This window comes from Ananas comosus, linkage group 8 (genome assembly GCF_001540865.1).
Source record: "Ananas comosus cultivar F153 linkage group 8, ASM154086v1, whole genome shotgun sequence".
Classification (NCBI taxonomy): domain Eukaryota; kingdom Viridiplantae; phylum Streptophyta; class Magnoliopsida; order Poales; family Bromeliaceae; genus Ananas; species Ananas comosus.
Window position 1 is genome coordinate 12,538,205 of NC_033628.1, and position 22,754 is coordinate 12,560,958.

Here is a 22,754-nt window from a genome sequence, read left to right on the forward strand (position 1 = left end):
ACCTTCCGTAATTGGAGTTTTCGAGTGCGTCATGTGTGTGTTGTTTTTGTTAGATCATAAATGAACGTGTCCTTAGCTGGGCTACCATGCTGGCCACGGCACACCACACTTTGTTTTAGTTATTATCGAATTTTATCTTTTTGTCCTCTTTGATTGTATGAATATTTCAATTCCACAAAAATAATTCTCCATATCATATAATAAATGTCAAGAAATATCAGATACGGTCAAATTCAACATGAAAAGTATTGAAAGTAACTGAAAGTCGGCGGCATGCATGCTGGCATGTTTCAACGAACAGAATTTTTTCGAGCATTAAAGCGTCAAAACTGTTAGATTTCAAGCTATTTTCCACCGTGTCGACTGTAAGTCCATTTTGTTCTCTAAGGATGTGAGTTTAATTTTCAACCAGAATAATTAGTTTTGAACATAAATGATTTAAAACTACGAGTTTTTTTTTTAATTTTTTTTCATATATTTAATTTAAAGCATGAGCTCATCCATGGCATTACGAAATGGCCAGCAGGCCAGGTACCATGTCCTTGTACGCAAAGAGGAAATTTGCCCATTTAAGATCAATCGTCATCATTTTGGAAGCTTTACCTACCAAAAAAAGAAAAGGGGTAAAAGCATAACAAATTAAAGAAAACAAAAGAAATGACAAAAAAGAACAGAGAAGTAGAAAGATAACTTGGCATGTTGCAAGTGAGCATCATGCGTGAATGAGACCCACCCACAATGTGACTCTAAAATACTCCGAGTTGGATTCCATATTATAAGTTTTGCTGGATAAAATGTTATTCTATTATCGCCACGACCGCGTAAGTAGACGCAAATAATTTAAAACTAGTTTTAAAAATTTAAGCTTGCGTTTTTCATAATAGGAGCAGCGTGATTCGGTCTTCTGGTCTGATTTAATTTGCCACAAACAAATTTATTTTAGGTATTTCGTACATGCTGAACTTGTGGTCAATTTTTTCCCGCATATTTGGATATTTAAGCCCCATTATACATCGAGAAGCGTAAACTTTTCCGAAGGGTTGTTTAGAGTTGTTGCATTACAGTTTTCATTATTTTCTTTTTTTTTTTTCGCACGACTCTTTCAAACTTAAATTTTCCGCTCAATCGTCATTCGAAAGAAAAAAAATTATCGGCAAACTTCGAGCATGCGTGGGCCAAAAGAGAAAAAAGTTAAAGCTAAATCAAGCAAGCAAAGTAGCCCCCAGATGTGAAATAATTAGCAAAAGAAAAGATGCATTAAACGCCATTAATTAATTATTAATAACTATTTAAGGAGGACTTCTAATTTTGAAACAGGGGACCAGGTGAAATGAAGCACCTTTAGAAGAATATTCGGTTTACACCCTTGCGTATATATTTTTTTATCGCATAATTATTATGCCTAAATGATGCTGGTTAAAATGGCCTAATAGGGAGGCTTAATTTGGGTAGAATTAATAATTCGAGACACACCATCCGTATGTAGTGCATTTGTTAGAAAAAAATTAATGATTAATATATGAGATTTTAAATTTAAAACCTAATTATCTTAATTAAGAAAAACTTATTTTCAATACAATATTAAGAGATACAAATTATATAATAAATAAACAATACTAAACACTTATTACCTATGTGAAACTTCTTAGTCAAAATATTCATTTGCTGTGGACCCAGGCGCACGTGAGTCGTCTATGTGGTCTCGCAAAGTGGAGCACGTGCCGTGATTGCCGTTTAAAACAGCGTCTTTGCTCTCGTGTTGTGTGCCAAACAGCAACGGTAGCAAGGAACGGCACCAGAGCAACGGAGAATAGTTCCGTGGACCAGGTTCACCATGTCAGCTGTTGAGTATATAGCTCCTTTTTCCTCTTTAAAATTTTCCGTGCCAATTAAAAATTTTAAGTTAAATTATCCTTTTAACTATAAATAGGATGACACTTTAGTTCTTAATTTTTATTTATTATACTTAAATTTTATATTTTAATTTGTGTAATTAATTGTGGTGCTGTAATGTTATTATTACATTAGCTATATCATTATTCAATCGACTTAATTAAATATCAAGATTTTATTACAATAATTTAAAAAGATTGAATTAAAATTTATAACAAATTTAAGTTTGAGGATCAAAGTATTTTACATCTCAATATTTTTAGGATATGAAAATTAATAATTATGAATTTTTTTAACTTACGATAATATTTTTCGAAATGAGAAATATTTTTTTTAACAGAGAGATAACATGCTAGTCTTTTTATTTTTTCGTTAATTAAAAATAAAAAGTAACTGAATTTTGAATTTGAGATATCGGATATGAACTATCAAACTCTTTATCACTTGCGCTAGAAACGGCTAATGAGAAATACTATTTGTATATTACAGTAGGATGTATATCTTATATTCTATTTTTTTCAAAATTATATTAGAAAAATAATATTGTGATGAGACTATGAGATAAAATTTACTTTTTGAATAGATAAACTGTAAGTTTTATACATATTTTTGGATGTCCAAAGAAAAATTCTCTTGGGTGAGGACTCGCATCGAATGGTGTATGATTACGATTCACCAATGACGTGGTGGACCATATGCAAGCAACTGGGTTTCCGTGACTGTTGCTTATTTGTCCAATCCCATGAGTACCCGATCCAGGAACGCTATAGCCCATCAGTTAATAGTCAATACATGACAATACGACATTACCGGAACCTCTCGAAAGTCGCGCCAACATCGTCCGTTTCCCGCGCGTACTTCCATATCAGTCGTACCACCCTACCGTTTACCGCCACGTGTCGCTCCGATACACGCGGAGCCCGCCGACAAAAAATCGACCTTTCCTCGATCCGCTCGCCACCGCCGCTCCGATCCCGCGACGCCGAACTCTCCGCCGTCCAAAAAGGGGACCCGAAATTTAAATCAAACGATCTCGACCGTCCGATCCGTGCAGGCGTAACGTTCCTCTCTCTACATAGTATCTCTCCGACTCCGTCAGACTCCCTCGTACCGCGCGATGGGGTTCATCTTCTTCTTCTCCTCCACTTCGATTAGGGTTAGGGTGAGGGTTTTAACTCTCTCTCTCTAATTTACAACCACGAAGATGATTCCATGGTGATGCGATTTTTAGGTATGTTTAATCTTGTTCATGTCTAGATGCTGGATCGGAAGGTGGAAGGGAAGGGTAGTAGCTTGTGAATTGTGAGGCTAGGGTTTTGCAGGGAGCCGGGTTGAGGGGTCAATGGGCTGCTTTCAATCGACGGCTCGAAAACAATTCCCCGGATATGAGGATCCGGTGCTTCTTGCCTCCCAAACGTCTTGTACGTGCCCTAATCTAGTTCTTAGTAGAGAATAGAGATACTAGGATTCGATTTTGGTAGAGATATTAGGATTCGATAATGTTTGAAATTTATGCGATTAGATGAATATATCTAACATTAGTAATTGTGTAATTGAGTTTTGTTGTGGAAAAGAATGTTCATTTTCTTAATTCAGTTCAAAGTATTGTTAATTTAATGCTCACAAGTAATGTGTGTTATGGCGTCTATTTGTGATTTATGTATCTAGCCAACTGATTATTGATTGGAGATTGATTTCAGTGATTGATATTCCAATCTAGTGAGGTCAATGTACTACAAGAATTTGCTAGCATGTTTTCTTTTGTGCAATAAATGAGAAAAATAATTTTCCCTTATTTGGATAGAAATTTGAGGAAGAAGATAAATGGAGAAAAAATGATCTTCCATAGGGGTCATTTTCTCTCCAAAAGTGGAGAGAAAGGGAGAGAAAGGAAGAGAAAATAAATAACTTTTCTGTTCCTTTAATCCAAACAACCAGAGAGAAAATTCTTTTCTTTTCTCTTCTATTCTCTATATTCAAACGTAACATGAACTCTTGAACCATATGGATTCGCAGGACATGTTTTTAATTTAATGCACGGGTTGGAATATGTCAAGAAGCTTGGTGGTTTAATTTGGTGAAGTTAAGAGTGTTTTTCGGCATTCGTCTTAAACAACTGTGTTTTATTTTGGGTGTAAATCAGCTTTCAAAACTAACAATATGGTCTTACTTGTGGCATCGCTCTTGCTTTGAACCAGAACTGAACTTGAGATGCTTTAGCAGGAAAAAAAAAGTTTTTTTTGGTTTCCATTCAATATTACAAGGAACCTTGAGAACTGGCAATTTTAACAAACTCCAAACAAGTGGGTGAGGTTATATTTAGAGCTAATTTTCTTGTTGTTATTCTGGTTCTTAGTGTTGATCTATAACTCTTTTCCTATTCGTGTTACTTCCAGTCATAAAGATGCTATATTGCTTAGGTAGACTACCGGTTAGCATTTTTTCAGTGATTGCTATATACAGTTATGTGTTTTGCAGCTCACTGTATAAACAGGCTTTGTCATGCCCTGTTCAACCCAATTTTTTTTTTTGTCAGGAGAAAGTATTCTATCCTGGTCTAAATCGTCATTTCTTCATTGCCACTAATATCTTTTGATGCTTATGTGAATAACATTCTGTTTAGTCAGCGTCAGTGAAGTTGAGGCACTGTTTGAGCTGTATAAGAGCATTAGCAGTTCTGTAATTGATGATGGGTTGATAAACAAGGTAACACGCGAATGTCTGCAGCCTATACTTTTCTACATGATCTAGTTATTGCATTTTCTTCACGATTTAGTTCTTTAGTACATTTAACCTTTGAGTTTTATTGTAGGAATATATTGTTTATTATCTGATCTTTGTGTGATATGCAATTTTTCTTTGGTGGAGGTGGCGGACGTTACAATTTATGATTTCATGTGCAGGAAGAGTTCCAGCTTGCATTATTTAAGAACAACAGAAGAAAAGAAAATCTTTTTGCAAATCGGGTATTGCATTTTCTGAAACCTTGCATTTGGTTGGTGACCTTACAGGACAATTGTAACCTAATATTTTGTTAAATTTCTTTATGAGTGTTTAGGATCATTTATCATGGATTATTTTCTAATGTATTTGTTGGGCTTGTGCTTCTTTGATTTGATCATACGCTGATGGTTATTTTCCTGAGGAAGCCAAGCTTTTAAATGTATATATTGTTCTTGCGGATTAACTTTAAACTTTTTGCCTTGTTGCATCTATGTAACTTTATTTATTGCTATGTAGTCTCATGAAAACATCTACCTAATCTACTAGGTCGTATATTTTATGATGGTGAGATTTCCAAACCTATCACCTGTACAGCTCGCGTAAATGTTTCCACTGGATGTGAAAGGATCATTCATTGTTTGATTGACAGACATCTGTTAGTGTAAGGTCATTGTAATTAAAGATAGTAAACATTAAATATTTCCAAAGCCTCCTTCATGCCTTATATATGAAATGAAATAAGCTGTATCGATTAAAATTGTCAGCACTTTCTTTAGTAATGGCGATAGTGAAATCGTTTTGTTCTTTTTTCTTTTAAAGCATCTTATCAACCCCCTGTTACCATTAAATTACTGTATTTCAATAAGTAGCTTATTTTGTTGCAACTGTACAGTGCTGTCAATAAAAAAAACTTGCTGGTTGTCCATTTGGCTTTAATGTTGCTACCTTACGCTTTGTAAATTCCAGTTAAACATAGAGACATAAGTTTTTTTTAAGATTACATGCTCTTTAATTTCAATAAGTGCAGATCTTCGACCTGTTTGATGTCAAGCAAAAGGGAGTCCTTGATTTTGGTGACTTTGCTCGAGCTCTAAATGTCTTTCATCCAAATGCTCCTCAGGAAGATAAGATTGACTGTAAGTTGTTAGTCATTTTGTTAGATTTTGACAAGATAGTAAGGAACCATTAGTGTTTGCTGAGTTTTGAAATGAATTTACAGTTTCATTCAGGCTATATGATTTGGATGGTACAGGCTTTATTGAGCGGAAAGAGGTAATCGGAAGCTTTTCATCCGATCAATAAATATATGCTTCCATTCAGCTCTCTCTACTTGAAATTTCTTTGTGAATTTTTACAAACATTTGGAACCAATTCTTGTTGGCTTACTTTTTTGTACAGCACTTGATCTATTTGTGGTATAGAGCTACTCCATTATACAACATGTAACCCACCACTGCTCTGGTCTTTCTTGTTAATTCTGCACCATAATTTTAAAGCTTATGAAAAGAAAAGTTAATTTTTAACACTTCTATTACCTTTACCTTCAAAATTGTTGGTTGATATGCCATATGAACCACTGGAATTTCTCTCTCGAGAGAGAACTGAGCTGGGGTTGCTTTCTTTTGAGGTCACTCTTATTGTAGATTTTCCTCACAGGTTAAACAGATGCTAATTGCACTTTTAAGTGAATCAGAGATGAGATTGTCCGATGAGACCATAGAAACAATTCTAGACAAGGTTTGCCACATTTGATTGTAGTTTCGGCAGCTACTCTAGTTTTATTCCTGTATATGACTTCTTATAGTAAGGTGTTTCATTGTGAACAGACATTTTTGGAGGCTGATGTGAATCAGGATGGGAAAATAGACAAAGCAGAGTGGGAGAATTTTGTTTCTCGAAATCCGTCTCTAATGAAGATAATGACTCTTCCATATCTCAAGTATGGCACTATGAATCCCATATCGTACTTTTAATTGTTAATTGTTAGATCTTGAATGACTAAGTTTCTAGTTCTTTCGAGGCAAAGCTGTTAGAAGTTTGAAAACTAAAAGACGGAAAAATCATGCATATGAGACATTAATCTCCATTTAGACTCCCAAGGACAAATAGCTTCTGAGTCGATGCACCTCGAACCTGGCTAGTTTTTAGATCTAGATGAATGCAATGATTGCTTATTTGTTTGCCGATTCCTTGATGCTTTCTAAGAACTGAGCGACACTCTGTTTAAACCTTTCAGGGACATAACAACTACGTTTCCGAGTTTTGTATTTAATTCTGAGGTCGATGAGATTGCCACGTGACGCATCTGCCATTATCTGCAACAGTATTACGAAGAACACATGAGCAGGTTGGAACGGTGTAATTAGATTTTTACAGGTGTTTCACCATCTTCAGAGGTCTTTTGCTGAAACTCACTTCTCTTCTCTTTCAGGTGTCAAGTCTGAGCCTGGTACCGAATATTCGGCAAGTTGAATTACTATTTCAGTGTGTAATAAGATATCAACAAATTAAGTGTTGTTTTAGCTAAAAGTGTCTTGTCAGAAATTTCTCAAAACAGAGAAAAAAATTCTGAATTTCAGGGGCAAAAGTTTTTTTCAACCCCCCATGTCTAACCGAGGAAAGCGTTATTTGGGATGAAGGACATCCAATCCTTGCATATATTTGTTGGTTGTATGTATAATATGAGTGAAGAGAAAATTCTAGTGAAAATTTTTTTATATCACAAATGGTTATAATCATCCAAATTTTATGCTCTCTTCGGATGAGAGAATTTTCGGAAAGAGAAGAGAAAACACAAGTATTGGAGAAAAAAGAGAGAATAAGAAACAAGCCTCGTTTTAATGTTGTTTGTCGTATAGAATGGTGAGGAAAGGAGCTGTCCAGTGTTTTACTATTGTTTCTTGCTCTTCTAGAATAGAAAAATTATTTTCTCATTTGTACTAAATTTTATTTTTATTAATCAATGCTATATTATTACACTTTGATGTCTTTTATTTTCTATCAATAAATACATCGATGGCCGAGTCAAAGCTTAAGATATTGGAGCTTTAGGGCATGTTTAGTTTGTCATAAAACCACTCCGAAAAAGAATTTTGGGTGGAAAAGTAAATTTCTGAATATTTATTTGATCGTTTTTTTTTTTCAGAAAATATTTTTTACGAATTCGACGAAAATTGGCGTTTTCGTTTTCAACAAGAAGCGAAAAATAAAAAATCATGGCGTTGGAAAACCGGGGGCAGGGTGCAGCAAGTGCGTGGTTCACGAGGGACATCCTATCTCGTGGATCTACCAGAAGCTCAATTTTCAAAGAAAAGCTCATGATTTTTTTTGTTTTATTTGATTTTAAAAAATTAATTTTTAGAGAGGTTTTTTTTTTCATATATTTTAGGATTTTTTTTTTCCTAACAAAGTTTTAGAAACGAAAATACTAGTATTTCATGAAATTAAGAAAAAAAATTAAAAATTTTTGTTTAGAATCAAACGTACGAAAAATTGAAACTAATTTTTTTTTTTGGGGAACAAACAGCTCAATAACAGTTTATTTTAATTAAGATATTTTAACATTTCTTTTTTAATTTAAATTATATATATATTATTACTTATTTATATATATATATATATAGTATATATATATATATATATATATAGTTGAGCTAGAAATACTATCAGTAGTAAACGAGCCATTTTTACTACGATTTGTTTCGATGATAGAGCTTCCAAATTGACGATCGGCTTCGTTAAATTGATCTAAACTATTTAAACTATTTAAAATCAAATTTCACGCACATTGCTATTGTTCTTTTATCAATCAAGTGAACAAAAAAATGAATGGTTGAAAATGAATACTCTTTAAAAATGATGATAGGAGTCTTGTAATCAAGATACAAGAATATAGATCTTGTTTTAAATAGTTTAAAGAATTTTCTAATAAAAATTCAATTGATTTGATATCTTTACGCCGTTTAACGAGAAAACGCTTCTTATCGACCATTAAATTACAAATTTTGAAACCCTTTGATCATTAGGAAAATGATGTCGAAAGATTTGAAATTTGATTTTTTAAACACTTTAAGTGGTATAGATCATGTTCAACGGAGCCGATCGGTCAATTTGAAAGTTCTATCATCGAAACAATTCGGTAGTAAAATGGCTCGTTTACTACCGATAGTATTCTAGCTCAACTCTCTCTTCTCTTCTCCCTCTCTCTCTCCTCTATATTATATATATATTATATATATATATATATATTTATATATATATAATATATATATATACTAATCTATGAATCCCAATATTTTGCTGACATGGCGTTACCTCCTTCTTTCAAACTCTCTCTTTCATCTCCCAACCTCAAAACCCTCATCTTCAAACCGTCCCTCCTTATCTCCCAATAAATTATAATTGAATGCATATAATTGCACCAAAACTATTCCTCTCATCTTCCAACCTCCAAAACCTCATCTTCCAAAACCGTTCCCTCCTCATCTCCCAATAAAATCATAATTAAATGCATGTACTTCAACAAATTTTGTGGGATTATTGACCTTCCACATGTTGAATTGAGAGCGCAATAGAATAGAAGGTTCGATTCCTTATAGCTCTACTTCTAGCAGTAGTTTCTTTTTTCGTTTTCACATTTAATTTATTGTTCGCTTGGAGCTTAGGAAAGTATTTTTGGATTTTTTTTTAATTTTGGCACATTTTATGTTTTTTTTTTTAATTCGTTCTAATTTCTGAAAAGTTTCCTTTTGTTTCAGAAAGATGATTCTTTTTTGTCTTGAATGTTTAGAATATTTTTTCAATATTATTGTGGAAATTTTTTTTCTTGAGAAGCTTATTTCAAGGGGCTTTTATTTATTAGTTTTATTGTTGGTTTTATATATTTCCTTCTTAATACAAGTCGACACTAATGTGACCTGATAATATTGGATTATTATCATAGTGTATTATACAATAATTAAATATCGCATCGATGTCGCGCATGTGTATAATATATATATATATATATATATATATATAATATTATATATATATATATATATATTAATATATTATATATATGTGGTTATTTCATTATTGATGTTTTTTTTAAAAAAATTTGATTTGCGTCAAAAAAAGAATCGGACGGATGAATCTGCTTATTTGATTTGTTAAATGTCAATTAAAATCTTTTCAGTGTGCTCTTTAATATTTATTATCTTTCACTTGCAATATTTCAAATTTTTTTTTATAATATTTATGTAATAATTTTTCTTCTCATATAATTCTTACTTTTTTTTTTCGGTTTTTTTATTATTCTTTATTAAGTTGTGATTTCATTTTAAATATTTTTTAATATATTTTTTATATTATTAAGTTATATTTTTTTTCTTCTTTACATTAACATTTATTTATTTAATTTATAATTTTTTTTTAAAATATTTTTTTTTACTGTATTGCGTGGTTCACTATATTAGTATATATTATATATTGAAGGGGGTCTCTCATGAAGGGGAGAAAAAGAACCCAAGAGAACTTTGGATAATCTCTATCGAAAAAGTGAAAAGAATAAAAAAGAGAACGACACTCCACAAATTTTCCACACACAAGTAAATCACTCCTCATCTTCTCTCCCTCTCTCTCCTCCTCTCTCTCTCTCTCGCGTGCTCTCCGATTCCACTGAAACCCTAAGGCCGGAGCGTCGGGTTTCTCCCCTCCCTTCCCCTACTCCTTTCCTCTAAAACCCTAGCTCGTTACTGATCCTTCACTGTTATTCCACAAATTCTAGGGTTTCTCTCTCGAATCTCTCTGCCCTCTCTCGAAAATTCGCCTCCTCCTGCATCAGAATCCCAGAGGGAGGACGCGTTTCAGAGAGGATCGAGGAGGGGAGAAATGGCCATGTATAAAGATCGATTGTTAGGTGGATCGAAGGTGGAGGTGGGGTTTGTTGATCGGAAACGCGTGGAAGAAGCAGTGGACAAGCACTTGGAGGAGCCGTCGACATCGGCGGGGAAGCAGCTGGAGCACGGCGACCAGCGCCACTCCTCTCTCTCCGAGAACAGGAAATCTGAAGGTAATATTTGCCCCCTTCTGCGGATTTGTCTGGTAGTTACATTTATCATCTGTCGTAATGCTGTGAATCTGTGATGATACTCAGCTACGAATTCTCTTGCATGTCTTCATAATCTTCATCTCTCTCGCATGTACAATCTCGTTCCTTTTGCTTGTTATACATGATTATTAGAGAACTTGGTGCTGTTATAACCCACTTATTTAAGCTTCAATACTGTGAGTAGAACGATACCTCGACTGGAGCTACTGTACAAAAAGACACCTAGGGAGTTCGATTTTGGAGGAACATAAGTGTTATGTTGTTAATAAGGTTTATTCTAAATTCTAAAGCCTTATTGATCAATAGGTCCTGGGAAATCGTGATTTTTCTTTTTTAGTCATGCATGTTCTATTGTTTTTTTTTTTCATTTGATATTATGTTTTTTTTTTTTTTTTTTTTTTTTTTTTTTTTTTTTTTTTTTTTTTTTCGAACATTCCTCAGATAGAATTTGATTAACTTGTATGAACTGTTTTGAGTTTCCATTAGATAAAGTGCATCATGTTTACTTTAAAAGTTTGCCAAGGATTTTCTCTTTTATTCATTTATTTTTGTTTATTTTTTAGTTGAATCGGTATCATACAGTGAAGATTCAGACTTTAGTAGCTATGACGGAGGAGATGCCTCTTGGATTACATGGTTCTGTAGCCTAACCGGGCACGAGTTTTTCTGTGAAGTTGATGAGGAGTATATACAAGATGATTTCAATCTTTGTGGGCTTAGCGCTCAAGTTCCTTATTATGATTATGCTCTCGATTTAATCTTGGACATCGAGTCTTCTCATGGTAAGCCTTTTTTCTCCCAGTGAAGGATTATGTGTCACAACTTACCTGGATTGTCACATATAGCAAACTGCAGTTGTGAAGGAATTGATTTCTGAATCTGGGTTCTCATATAATTCTTCTAGTTATTTGAACTATTTGAGTTGTTATACCTAAATTGAGTATTTGGAATGTTATGTAGTTGCTGAATAACTGTATTATAAGCTTTAATTGGTCAATAATCTCTTTTATTCTCTCGAACTAATGTCTTGCTGGTGAATTTTTCTGTTGTTGCTGGTCGATTTATGTGGTAGTGGACTAAAGGGTTTTCAATTGTTTTTATTTTGTGCTGTAACTTCTGTTTTCTTATTCTTTTAAAGAGTTGATGGAATAGGTCTAAGTTTAAGATATATATATTTTTTTAATTTTCTGCAGCTCCAGAGGCCGCTGTATTCTTTAATACAACAATATCCAAAACCAGTCATCTGCTGTAATACTGTATTTAGGTTTATATGTCTTGGTTCTTCAGCTGTTTTAATTTGGTGGATGTATGTAATTATGCAGGTGACGATATGTTTACAGAAGAACAAAATCAATTGGTAGAATCTGCTGCAGAGATGTTATATGGTTTAATTCATGCTCGTTATATCTTGACCAGTAAAGGGATGGCTGAAATGGTGAGTTGCTCTGGTCAAAAAAATTTTGTGCCTTCATTTCCTGACACAATCATACTTTGGATAATCACTTTATAAATTATTCCTGCAGCTGGATAAGTTCAAGAACTACGACTTTGGAAGATGCCCTCGAGCATACTGCTCTGGCCAGCCTTGTCTTCCTGTAGGTCAATCAGATGTTCCTCGATCCAGTACCGTGAAGATATATTGTCCCAAGTGTGAAGACATATATTATCCAAGGTCAAAGAAGCAAGGCAGTATCCTGTTGTTCTTCTATTAATCTTCTATTCAATAATTTCATTTGAAAATTCCATTTCAACTTAGCTGCATTTTTTATAGGGGGGTTCTGCACATGTAGATATCCTGGCAAAATCTTCTTTTCATGTATGTAGTCTCATAAAATATGAATTTTCATGTAGGCCCCTTAAAACAACAGTTTCTAGCATAAGTATCCTTATCTTAAGTTGGGTAGCCATCCAATGCATGGGTGAAGTTGGTTTTATATTATAAAAAATGTTTTATCAAAGAATGGTTTTTTAAGTAGAAGGGTCTGTATGTAACAAATTGTCTTTCAAGGGCAGACACAAAAATTTAGATTTTACAGGTGTATGCATATCAATAGATATTTTGTTAGGGGTGTATCTGTAAATATCTCTAAATAATGTCTTACGACTGTTCAATCCATTTTGACTAGTTGTTGTTCCAAATCTAATTCAGTTATTCTTTCCTCTTCAGTTGAGTAAATGCAGCATGCATAAACTGTTCACTTGCAATTATATTAGAACAAAAAAATGCCTGTTGGTGATACAATTCTTTAAGAATGGCACTTTAGTTTTTTTTTTTCTCTTCTTTAACAAGAAAATTTGACTCAAAATCTGCTTTCTATTTTGTTTCATCACACATTTCTTGACTTACAAATTAGACATTGATGGAGCTTATTTTGGGACGACTTTTCCTCACCTTTTTCTGATGACATATGGGCATCTCAAGCCACAGAAGCCATCACAGCGGTATGTTCCAAAAGTATTCGGTTTTAAAATTCACAAGCCTTCTTGAGCGTACATTTTGGTGCCCTCGGAAGACTAAGTGCTGGCTTTCCATTGTAACATGGGGTAAATTTGTATCTCGCTGATCGTCTCATCAAACCTTTGTTTGTTTTAGTAAATATATGTGTAAGTGCTGATTCTGTAACATAGTACTCATTATTAATCTGCAATGCAAACTTGTCTATTTTGGCTTCATGGTCTTTTTCTATTTCTACCGATGCTTTGATGCTTAGTGTTTCACATTCTTCACAACTTGGTATTAAAGAAACTTATCTGTTGTTTCTGAAGTTATAGCTTTTTGGCAGCTTGATCATGGGCTTACAGCTAGCACTGCCATAAGAGATTGCAAATTGGGATGCTCTCGAAGTTAGTTGTGACTTGCAATTCTGAAGATTCTGGTGATTTCTAGACCATGTATTAGAGTATGCTACCTTTTAGTTTCATGGGAATCAGATATTGCTTTCTTCAACCTTTGCTAGAATGCTCTTTTTCCCCCCTTTTACCTGTGCAGTCAGTTTATTCAATTAATATTTCACCCATTAAAACTATCTTTCTGTGTGGACTTGGTTTTTTTTTTTTTCCTTCTTTTTTCTTCTGCATGCAATTATATCTCTGGCCTTCTTGTCATACATCATGGATCAGTGATGCGATTGCAAAATACAGAAAATTCAAGAACCTGATTGCGAATGCTCAAGGATCCACTATTTCTACACTATATCTTCTAAATTTAACATTTTTGTTTCTTTATATTCAACATGTGGTTTTCATCTTCGCAATCCTGTGGTCCTGATATTGTCTGCTCAATTTGGTGGATAATGCTTTTGATAGTGCTCTCCAGTGGGAAGATCCCTTTACTGCATTGGCACCTGAAAGTTTTTGTTTAGTATCATGTCCTACCTGTTGGTTAACAATTGTGGAAACCTCTTCAGCTATTGGCTATTTTGAAATAGGTTCTCCACTTATATTCGTTGGTGGGCGTTCTCTCAGCTTTCGACTTGTTTTTATGAAGTAATTTAATTTTTACCATTTGAATAGGAAATTCTGTTGTATTTTATACTTATTTTGTCAAATTTGACTGCTCCGTCCATGTCTTAGGTGATGAAACTCTGGGTTTTGCTTAACAGCTAATTTAGCCATAGCTAAAGGAACCGTTGACTTTAAACGGAGCGTGCCCATCAAAGCAATAAAAAGGTAACACGCAGATTACGAAATGGCCTTTAGTTGTGGGGATCTCTATACATTTGTACCCGCTCTTCTTTTTTCGTGCCCCACCCGCCCACCTGCCCCCCTCTTCCTTTTTACTCCTCTTTCCCTCTTTCCGTTTTACTCCTCTCAAAGACATGGAAGCCTTATCTGGTATGGGTTTGATATAGTGGAGGCGTCAACATTTTACTCGAAAATGAGCTCTATAATATGTACATGGATGTCCGCAGGGTTAATCTAGGGGACAATGTGAGGATTCTGAGTTTAAACAAATCCTTCTAGGTTGAAATCTTGACTTGAGATGGAGTTGTTTACGCCAGCTTTTTGTTTTTTGTGTTTTTCCTTTTATATTTCGCGGTGAGAGTTGAATTTGCTCAACAATGTTCTGTGTTGTGGTCTACAGAATCTATTGGTTTTGCTCTAATAGGCTAAGATAATTTATTCAATTTTGGGCAATTGTGAGGTGGGAAGAATTTTTTTTTTTTTAATGTACTGTGGAATTTAATATATGTGCCTATCTCACACATCAATAAACAAAGGGTGAGTCACTTGTCTAGTACTGTGGGAAGCTTGATGCTTATACGTGTCTCTATCATCGCCTTGTTGACGGGAGATTTTTCATAAACAAATTCAGGTGTTGTTTTCCTCCTCTTCGTTTGTATTCTGCTTTCGGTTTTCAAACTTTTGAGTGGTGTCTACTTTTGTAATTGGATTATTCTCTCAAGTCTCACCCTGTAGCAGCAGTTGAGCCATCATACAGTGGGAAGAAGAAAATGCAAGAGAGAAAATGTGGACGGCTCTTACCGTAACTCTCTCCTCCAATTTCTCCTTATTTTAAATTCGTACGCTTGCTTGTTTCTGCTCTCATCTTTCTCGTTTTCTCGCTTATATTGTCAATTGGACTGTTAGATGCATATTTATACACATGGGGACAAAACATGTAAAATGTGAGATGTAGGGCATAATTCGGTGGTTTGGTTGGAATAGCAACTCTAAATTAATAATAATCCTTGACTAATCTTCTGGTGTAGAACAGCTATTCCTATACATTTTTCACTGCATGTTGTTGGGACACCAGCAAAAGAGAGCAGGTGAGACCTATATTTGTGGTCAAGACAAACAGGAATTCGACAAACTTTTGTGCTGGTTGATTACAGTGCAATGATTTGCAAATGAGAGAATTTTTTAAAACAGAATTGGTGATTAAACACTAATTTTATTATGGTTTTTTTTTTGGCTTGTTTGCCTCTCAGTTTGATGATGCTGTTGTTCTATTTTTGCTCTTTGTATCAAAGCTTTACTTCTCAACAAAAAAAAATTTTAAAAAAATTTTCTTGCAAAACTTCTTTTCATAATTTTCCGGAGAACCAAACAACTGTTATAAAAAAAAAAAAAAAAAAAAAATCATATTTCGCCTGTGTTTGTTTAGGAAAAACATGAAAGACCAAAGAAAAAGGGGATAAAGAAGAAGAGGAATATTTACAAGTGCAAAATGCAAGCTCCTAAGACGTAACCACTGACCATTTCTTCTTTTCCCTCTTTTTCCTACGCATGAAACCAATAGCCTCCTTTCACTCCCCACCTCCGGATAAAAATTATATGGGCATCGTTTCAAAACTAGATAGTTTGGAAACGATGCGGATGGACGCTGCGTGGTGAAGCGAAGTGTCGCAATCCGTCCAACAAATGCTGGAATAAAATGCATGGAGAGGCCCCTGAACTATCGGTCGTTTTGAAATATATCCTTCAGTTTTTTAATTGATTCCTTTAGTTTTTATATGTTACTCTAATTTTTATAAAATCTAAAAAGGGTTGAGACAGTTACTTTGGATTTATAATATTAAATTTAATACTAAATTTAATTAAATTTTATTATTAAATTTGATAGAAATGATATAATTATTAAATTTGATAAATTTTTTAACTAAAATAAAGATATAAATCAAATAAAAAAAATAAAAAATTAAAAGACATATTTCAAAATAACCAATATCTAGGGAGGTTTCTATGCATTTTATCCTAGCATTTTGCTGGGCGGTTGGATGGGCATTGCTTCGCGATGCAACGTCCATCCACATCGTCCTCAAACTATCTAGTCTAGTTTGAAGATTATGTCCATATAATTTTTTGTGACCCCACCTCCTGTCCACCACTATCAACCACCCCCTCTCTCTCTCTCTCTCTCTCTCTCTCTCCCACACACAATTAAACTAAATTTCCTCTGCCAATCCCTTTCTCTCTCCTCGTATTGTCCAATCCCATTTATTTATTTTATTTATTTAAATCCATGATGAGAGAGAGAACAAAACAATCCATTCCTTAATCCCCTATTGAGAGCTCTCTCAAAGGTTTTCTTTCAGAAATAATAATAATAAAACAATAACAATAACAATAACAATAAATAAACAATAATATATATCAAACTCTGTAGGGGGCGTAAAGACTAAAGAGGATGATGAGGAAAGAAAAGGAAGAAGAAAAGAGGAGAAACGAAGAGGAGAGAGGATAAAAAGGGAGGAGGGAATAGGCCCCGCTCATCTCATCTCATCTCATCTCATCTCATCTCCCCCTTGCGTAGGTAGATAGATAGATGAACAGGAGAGGAAAGAAGAAGCGACGGCGTGGCGTGGTTAATTAAATGCATCACAAGCGATCCGACTCTGATCCGATCGGGAAAGAAAGCTTCGCTCTCTCTTCCGATTCCCCGCTCGCCCCTCCCTCTCCCCCTCCCGCCTCCTTCCTCCGCATCGATATCCCCAACCCTAATCACCATGCCCTCCTCTCCACCCCCCACAAGCGACCCGTCATGAACCCTAGCTCCGCCGCAGCCGCAGCCGCAGCCGCAGCGAGCTCCGCCGCCTCCTCCTCCGGCGCCGGCGATCCCCGGCGGGTGTCCTCTCCTCCTCCGCCGCAGAGAGGCCGCCGCCGCCGCCGCCGCCGCCGCCGCCGCTGCGGCGCTCTTTTTTCCCCACCTCGCCGCCGCCGCCGCCGCCGAGTGCGAGATCACCGTCGCCCCCTCCGGCCTCGGCTTCTGCGACAGCGTCGTCGGGACCGGCGCTNTGATCCCCGGCGGGTGAGGTTCTCGTCCGCCGTCGCCCGATTCGCCGTGCGCCACCTCATCCGCCGGCTCCACCTCCGGCTCCGGCTCCTCCTCCTCCTCTCCTTCCCCTCCCTCTACCTGCTCCTCTCCTCCTCCGCCGCCGCCGCCGACTCCGACTCCGACTCCGGCCGATCGCTCCTCCTCGACTTCGTCTGCGCCGCCGCGTTCTCCTCGGCGCTGCTGCTGCTCCTCTGCGTGTCCTTCCACTCGCTGCCCCTCCCCTCCCTCCGCCTCCTCCTCTCCCGCTCCTCCGCCCTCCTCCTCCCCCGCCACCACCCCCGCCGCGGGCCCCACGCCCCCGTCCTCTGGTCCATCGGCTCCTCCTCCAACCCTAAACCGAACCCTAGCCGATCGGCCTCCGGCTTCTCCGTCCAGGTCTACAGCAACGGTGACGTGTACGAGGGCGAACTCCACAGGGGCAAGTGCTCGGGGAGCGGAGTGTACTACTACTACATGAGCGGCAGGTATGAAGGTGATTGGGTCGACGGGAAGTATGACGGATATGGGGTTGAAACATGGGCTCGTGGGAGCCGCTACCGGGGACAGTATCGGCAGGGGCTTCGGCATGGGTACGGTGTCTATCGGTTCTACACCGGCGATGTGTACGCAGGAGAGTGGTCGAACGGGCAGAGCCATGGGTATGGGGTGCATACCTGCGAGGATGGGAGCAGATATGTTGGGGAGTTCAAGTGGGGAGTCAAGCATGGCCTCGGACACTACCATTTCAGGTACAAAGGATATTGAATGTAGCTTTCTCAATGCTCTTACCCCTTTTTGGTTACTAATATACTCACATTTTTCTGAAGCTGCAGCTGTTATCTGTTTTTTGTTTGAGTTGTTTGTTAATATGTTTTAGGTCTTCGACTTGGTGCTCGAATTAGACAGCCTGAAAAGGCCATCATATTCTATTCAGATTTTTTTTGGAAGAAATTGATGAATTTTCTTTAGTAATATTTTCGATTGTTAATTCACATTTCCTAGTATCCCATCTTGTATAATTGCTTTTCTTTGTAGTATGGTTAAATGTAAGCTATTTGGAGTGTACCAAATAAGAGTGGTGCTTCTACCTTAGAGGTCTGGCCTAAATACCTAACTAGTATCAATAAAGTTATACAACGTGGAGATGCGTAGTTAAATGAAGTATCTGTTCATCATTGATTGCACCTGTAGCATGAGGTCATTTTGTCATCCTTTCTACGAACTACTTACAAATAATTGGTTTGAGTCAGCAGGGATTAATGTAGTTTGATAGTAGTTTGGCATTAAACAGGAAGGGAAGGTAGTGCGTCTTGTCATGTTGTGATGCACTATAATGTGCTAGAATATTAATACAAAGATTTTGGGCTGCATGGAGATGGAATTTTGCAAGGTTATTGCAATGTGGGATCAATTGATTGTGCATCTCAAGGGTTTCCTTCTGCTAGGCGGAAGAGTAGGGTGTTGAGAATAGTCGTAACAATGTGGTGGGTTATCATTCTTGTAGAATTCCGTGGAAATGTTTACAAAGTGACTGGAACTTTGTGTAACTTCGTCCAACAAGGCATTTTTAGCTTAGAGGATGGGAGTGGTTGGAGATATAGTGGTTAAATCATTCGTACTAGTAAGGCATTCTAGGTGTGTGGTTACACTCGTTCTTTCGAGTTAAGTGGTTAAGTAGTATTGGTTGGCTTTTCAAGCTTTACATATGGTAACAGAACCTCTCCTAGGGTTATTCAAGCCAACGGTTGGTGTATTAAATGTGTAATATTTGGTTCAATGAGTGAGGACATAGGGGGTTCCCTTGCCCTTTTCAGCTTCCTCTAATTATGACCCACCTCTCTCTGTACTCAACTTGCCTTTCTTTTCTTTTCTTTTTTTTTTCTTTTTTCCCCCTGGTTGTGACTTGTTTCTAGAGTTTTCATATTTTTCATTCAACTTGTAAATATCTTCTACCATGCTTTACTCTGTTCTCTTAATATCTTTTGCATAACTTATTTTATCTTCAACTGATATGTACTGTTAGCTGCATTCTGCCTTGTTTTTTGCACTCATAACTTCAAATTCTATTTGTTGCATTCTGCCTTGTACTGTTAGTTTTTCACAGTACTTTTACAATCAATATTTGTATTTTGTGTATATCCTTTTTAGTGATTTTTTTTTTCCATCCTAATGGTGAAGCCTCATTAGCCTTTAAGCCGTGGATGGGAAGCTACGCAGTTAACCATATTTTCCCACGCTGAGTCCTGTAAATCTTGAAGATGAAAATACCTGTATCTAATATGGCTTAGCTGTTCGATAAGATGCAAATTATCTTCCACCTTGTTTAAAATGTTCTGAGTCGTTCCTTCTTTGGGAAGGCCGATGTATGTATGAATGTATGTATGTATGTATATAGAGCTAGGCTGCTATGCTTTTGAAAGTATAGGGACCTTTGTACTTCTAAGTTGTTTTTGATAATGAGGCATCTGATTCGGCCGTTCGGTTTCATTAGGCATGGATTTAGAGTATTGGAACTATCTAAAAACCAAATTTCATAATTTTTTGACTTTATTTGCCCAGCGAACGAGTAGCCTCAAAATGAACGGCTGAAAATAAAAATCCTATGAAAATTAGTGATAAAAGACTTAAATTTCAACTCGGAAGTGTTGATTTTGCTCTCGGTGGTAAGTAGAATATTCTATTAAAATTTCACCTAATTTAGATTGGTCTACATGGCTGAACTTACACGTGCCATGTTGGCCATTAAAATATCATTTTTAAGACCCTTTTATCACTTGATAGATGATGTCAAAAGATTATGAAGTTTGGTTTCTAAATAGTTCTAATAGCATAGATCATGCCTAATGGAGCTAAATTGGATATTCCATCATAAAAAACAACTTACAAGTATGGAGGCCTTCGTGCTTTCTAAAGCACATGAGACATACTATATATATATATATAGAGTGCGGCTAGGATGCTTATGGAAGCACGGAGGGCTCCGTGCTTCCACTTTGTTTTCGATGTTTGGACTTTCGAACATCAAAAACAAATTCAAATTTAAAGGACCTAAAATTCTATATATATACACACACACGCACACACACACACACACACACACACATTGTAGGGATTAAGTTACATATGTGTAAGTTACACAAGTTTTTACACAAGTGTAAATTCAAATTTAAAGGACCTAAAATTAAGATCTGGACGATTGAATGTGATCAAGAACATCTAAAATGTATGCTCATAATGTTTCACAAATTTTAAAAACCGATTTCCTACTACTTAAGTGGTGTTAAAATCAATGATCTGGAAATTTAAAAAATGGCCAATTTTGAAATCTCAAGATATAGGCTTCCAAAATTATGATTTTTTGTATGTAAATCTTTTTAATGTTGTAGATTACTTTCAACGGATTGGATCTTCATTTTTAAACTTCTATGATTGAATTTCAACTTGTGTAGAAGTGTGATACTCTCTCTCTCTCTCTCTCTCTCTCTCTCTCTCTCTCTCTCTCTCTCTCTCTATATATATATATATATATATATATATATATATATAGTGTGTATTGGTAGCATTCTCAATGGGCTTTGCTAATATTTGAATGCGACAAAATATTGTAGCATGTGAGTTCTGACTACAGAAATGTAAAGACAAATTGGAAAATTCTACAGGGGTTGGAACTAGTTACAATTGATGTCTTTAATACTTTCTCCCCTATCAAATATTAGTCAACATATATTATACTAATTCTTTTTGTCCTCTTCTATGAAGGAATGGCGACACCTATGCTGGAGAATACTTTGCGGACAAGATGCACGGCTTTGGGGTCTATCGTTTTGCTAATGGGCATCAGTATGAGGGAGCATGGCATGAGGGCAGGAGACAGGGCTTGGGGATGTATACATTTAGGAATGGAGAGACTCAATCAGGCCACTGGCAAAATGGCGTCCTCGATACTCTAAGCACCCAGAATACTCCCCCAGGATCTCCTATTGCGGTTAACAATTCCAAAGTACTTAATGCTGTTCAGGTACCCTTGGCTTATCCTTTTCCTTGTTTCCAGAACAGCTTCTTTGCTTTCTAGCTCCAGAAAGCAAAAGCATATAGAAGCCAGGTGTTTTGCTAACAATGCATCGGGGTTTTTTTTGTTGTGGGGAAAGCTAAAACAAGCTTTTGAGTCCCAAAAACAGAAGCTTTGAGTTTGAAGGCTTGAAGTTTCTGCTTTTTCTGGGGGCAAGAGGTTGTTGAAGAGATTTTAGCGGTAATTCTGTTGGTGTTTCTTCGAAAAGCTCCACCTAGATAGTACTTTTGCAGAAGCTCCTAGGCCAAACAGGCTCTTAATATGCAATAGGTGTTTTTATGTGGTGGATGAAATTTTGGATAATAGTATTTTCTGATAAAATGATCATGTTTTTCCAGGAAGCAAGAAGAGCAGCAGAGAAGGCTTACAATGTCCCGAGAGTAGATGACAGGGTGAACAAGGCTGTCGCAGCAGCAAACAAAGCAGGCAATGCGGCAAGAGTTGCTGCCGTGAAAGCCGTTCAAAAGCAAATCCCTAGTCGTTCCGGCGATTTACCGATGCCGATTGTCTGAAACCTTACCCTTGAAGGGGGATACTTTAATCTTTCAGCAAGGCCGGCCCACATTGCTTTCTTCGAGCAAAGCCATTACAGCAGACAAGGTCGGAACTAAAAGAAAAACTCCCATTACCTGGTGAATTGTTGTTCTTTCAGTCCTTGCTCTCTATTTCTCCTGAGAGCAGTGTCTATACAATTCCAGCCTCGAGTGACTTTTCAGTTATCGAAGATAATTGAAAAACGGCAGCTGGTTTTCTCTCATTTTCTTTTCGTGTTGTATGTGAATATGTAAGTGCCTCATCGGTTGCGGCACTTCTATGTGATAGGAAGGACTTTAGTCGCCTTATGCATGTATAGAGCTGGTCACCGCCGTGTTGGTTTGATGAGTTGAAACCTCAAGGCGTTCAATCTTGTACTGGAAAAACTAGCTATTGTCATAAAATTGAGTTGGGATAGCATCTTACTTGTCGATCAAAGGTTCTAGTTTCCATTTTCCCAAATTTCTGGGGGATTCTATAAATAGCTTTTCATCGTTGCTAGTTGATTTTTTATTTTTATTTTTATTTGTTTATTTATTTTTTTGTTTGGGGGGGGTGGGGTGGGGTGGGGTGGGGGGGGGGGGGAGGAGCGAGATTGGAAGGTTCAATAAAATATTTGTTAAGCAACAAGCTACAGAATGTTCTGTCAAAAAGGATAATATACCATTAAGTTTCAATAGAAT

General features: G+C 36.5%; 3 protein-coding genes across 8 annotated transcripts; all 3 read left to right on the forward strand.

Annotated features, from left to right (window-relative positions):
* On the forward strand, positions 2,848-7,361 carry LOC109713845 (calcineurin B-like protein 1). 4 transcript variants are annotated; one of them, XM_020238081.1, is made up of 10 exons: positions 2,848-3,124; positions 3,216-3,314; positions 4,517-4,599; positions 4,797-4,859; positions 5,645-5,753; positions 5,837-5,889; positions 6,274-6,354; positions 6,444-6,556; positions 6,854-6,964; positions 7,049-7,361. In XM_020238081.1, exons 1-9 carry the CDS (start codon positions 3,106-3,108, stop codon positions 6,915-6,917), a joined length of 684 nt encoding a protein of 227 aa, XP_020093670.1. In that variant the 5' UTR covers positions 2,848-3,105; the 3' UTR covers positions 6,918-6,964; positions 7,049-7,361. The 4 variants fall into 4 exon arrangements, with proteins under 4 accessions (XP_020093670.1, XP_020093671.1, XP_020093673.1 ...); XM_020238082.1 differs by having other exon boundaries at positions 2,848-3,055; positions 3,151-3,314; XM_020238084.1 differs by lacking the exon at positions 4,517-4,599 and having other exon boundaries at positions 2,849-3,124.
* Positions 10,107-14,835, forward strand: LOC109713811 (putative casein kinase II subunit beta-4). 3 transcript variants are annotated; one of them, XM_020238038.1, is made up of 6 exons: positions 10,107-10,669; positions 11,272-11,490; positions 12,031-12,143; positions 12,232-12,397; positions 13,063-13,150; positions 13,492-14,835. In XM_020238038.1, the coding sequence occupies exons 1-6, from the start codon at positions 10,489-10,491 to the stop codon at positions 13,523-13,525; spliced, it is 801 nt and encodes a 266-aa protein (XP_020093627.1). In that variant the 5' UTR covers positions 10,107-10,488; the 3' UTR covers positions 13,526-14,835. The 3 variants fall into 3 exon arrangements, with proteins under 3 accessions (XP_020093627.1, XP_020093626.1, XP_020093625.1); XM_020238037.1 differs by lacking the exon at positions 13,492-14,835 and having other exon boundaries at positions 10,107-10,301; positions 10,385-10,669; positions 13,063-13,381; XM_020238036.1 differs by lacking the exon at positions 13,492-14,835 and having other exon boundaries at positions 13,063-13,381.
* LOC109714675 lies at positions 16,626-22,509 on the forward strand. Its single transcript, XM_020239370.1, has 4 exons — positions 16,626-17,279; positions 17,430-18,217; positions 21,228-21,486; positions 21,876-22,509. Exons 1-4 carry the CDS (start codon positions 17,028-17,030, stop codon positions 22,047-22,049), a joined length of 1,473 nt encoding a protein of 490 aa, XP_020094959.1. The 5' UTR covers positions 16,626-17,027; the 3' UTR covers positions 22,050-22,509.

Bases quoted from the DNA above. Each gene is read 5' to 3' on its own strand.
- LOC109713845 (XM_020238081.1), top strand. The intron at 4,600-4,796 runs GTAACACGCGAA...TTTCATGTGCAG, and splicing joins ATGATGGGTTGATAAACAAG to GAAGAGTTCCAGCTTGCATT. The intron at 6,355-6,443 runs GTTTGCCACATT...CATTGTGAACAG, and splicing joins TAGAAACAATTCTAGACAAG to ACATTTTTGGAGGCTGATGT.
- LOC109713811 (XM_020238036.1), top strand. From the start codon at position 10,489: ATGGCCATGTATAAAGATCGATTGTTAGGTGGATCGAAGGTGGAGGTG. The intron at 10,670-11,271 runs GTAATATTTGCC...TTTATTTTTTAG, and splicing joins CGAGAACAGGAAATCTGAAG to TTGAATCGGTATCATACAGT. The intron at 12,398-13,062 runs GTATCCTGTTGT...CTTACAAATTAG, and splicing joins AAGGTCAAAGAAGCAAGGCA to ACATTGATGGAGCTTATTTT.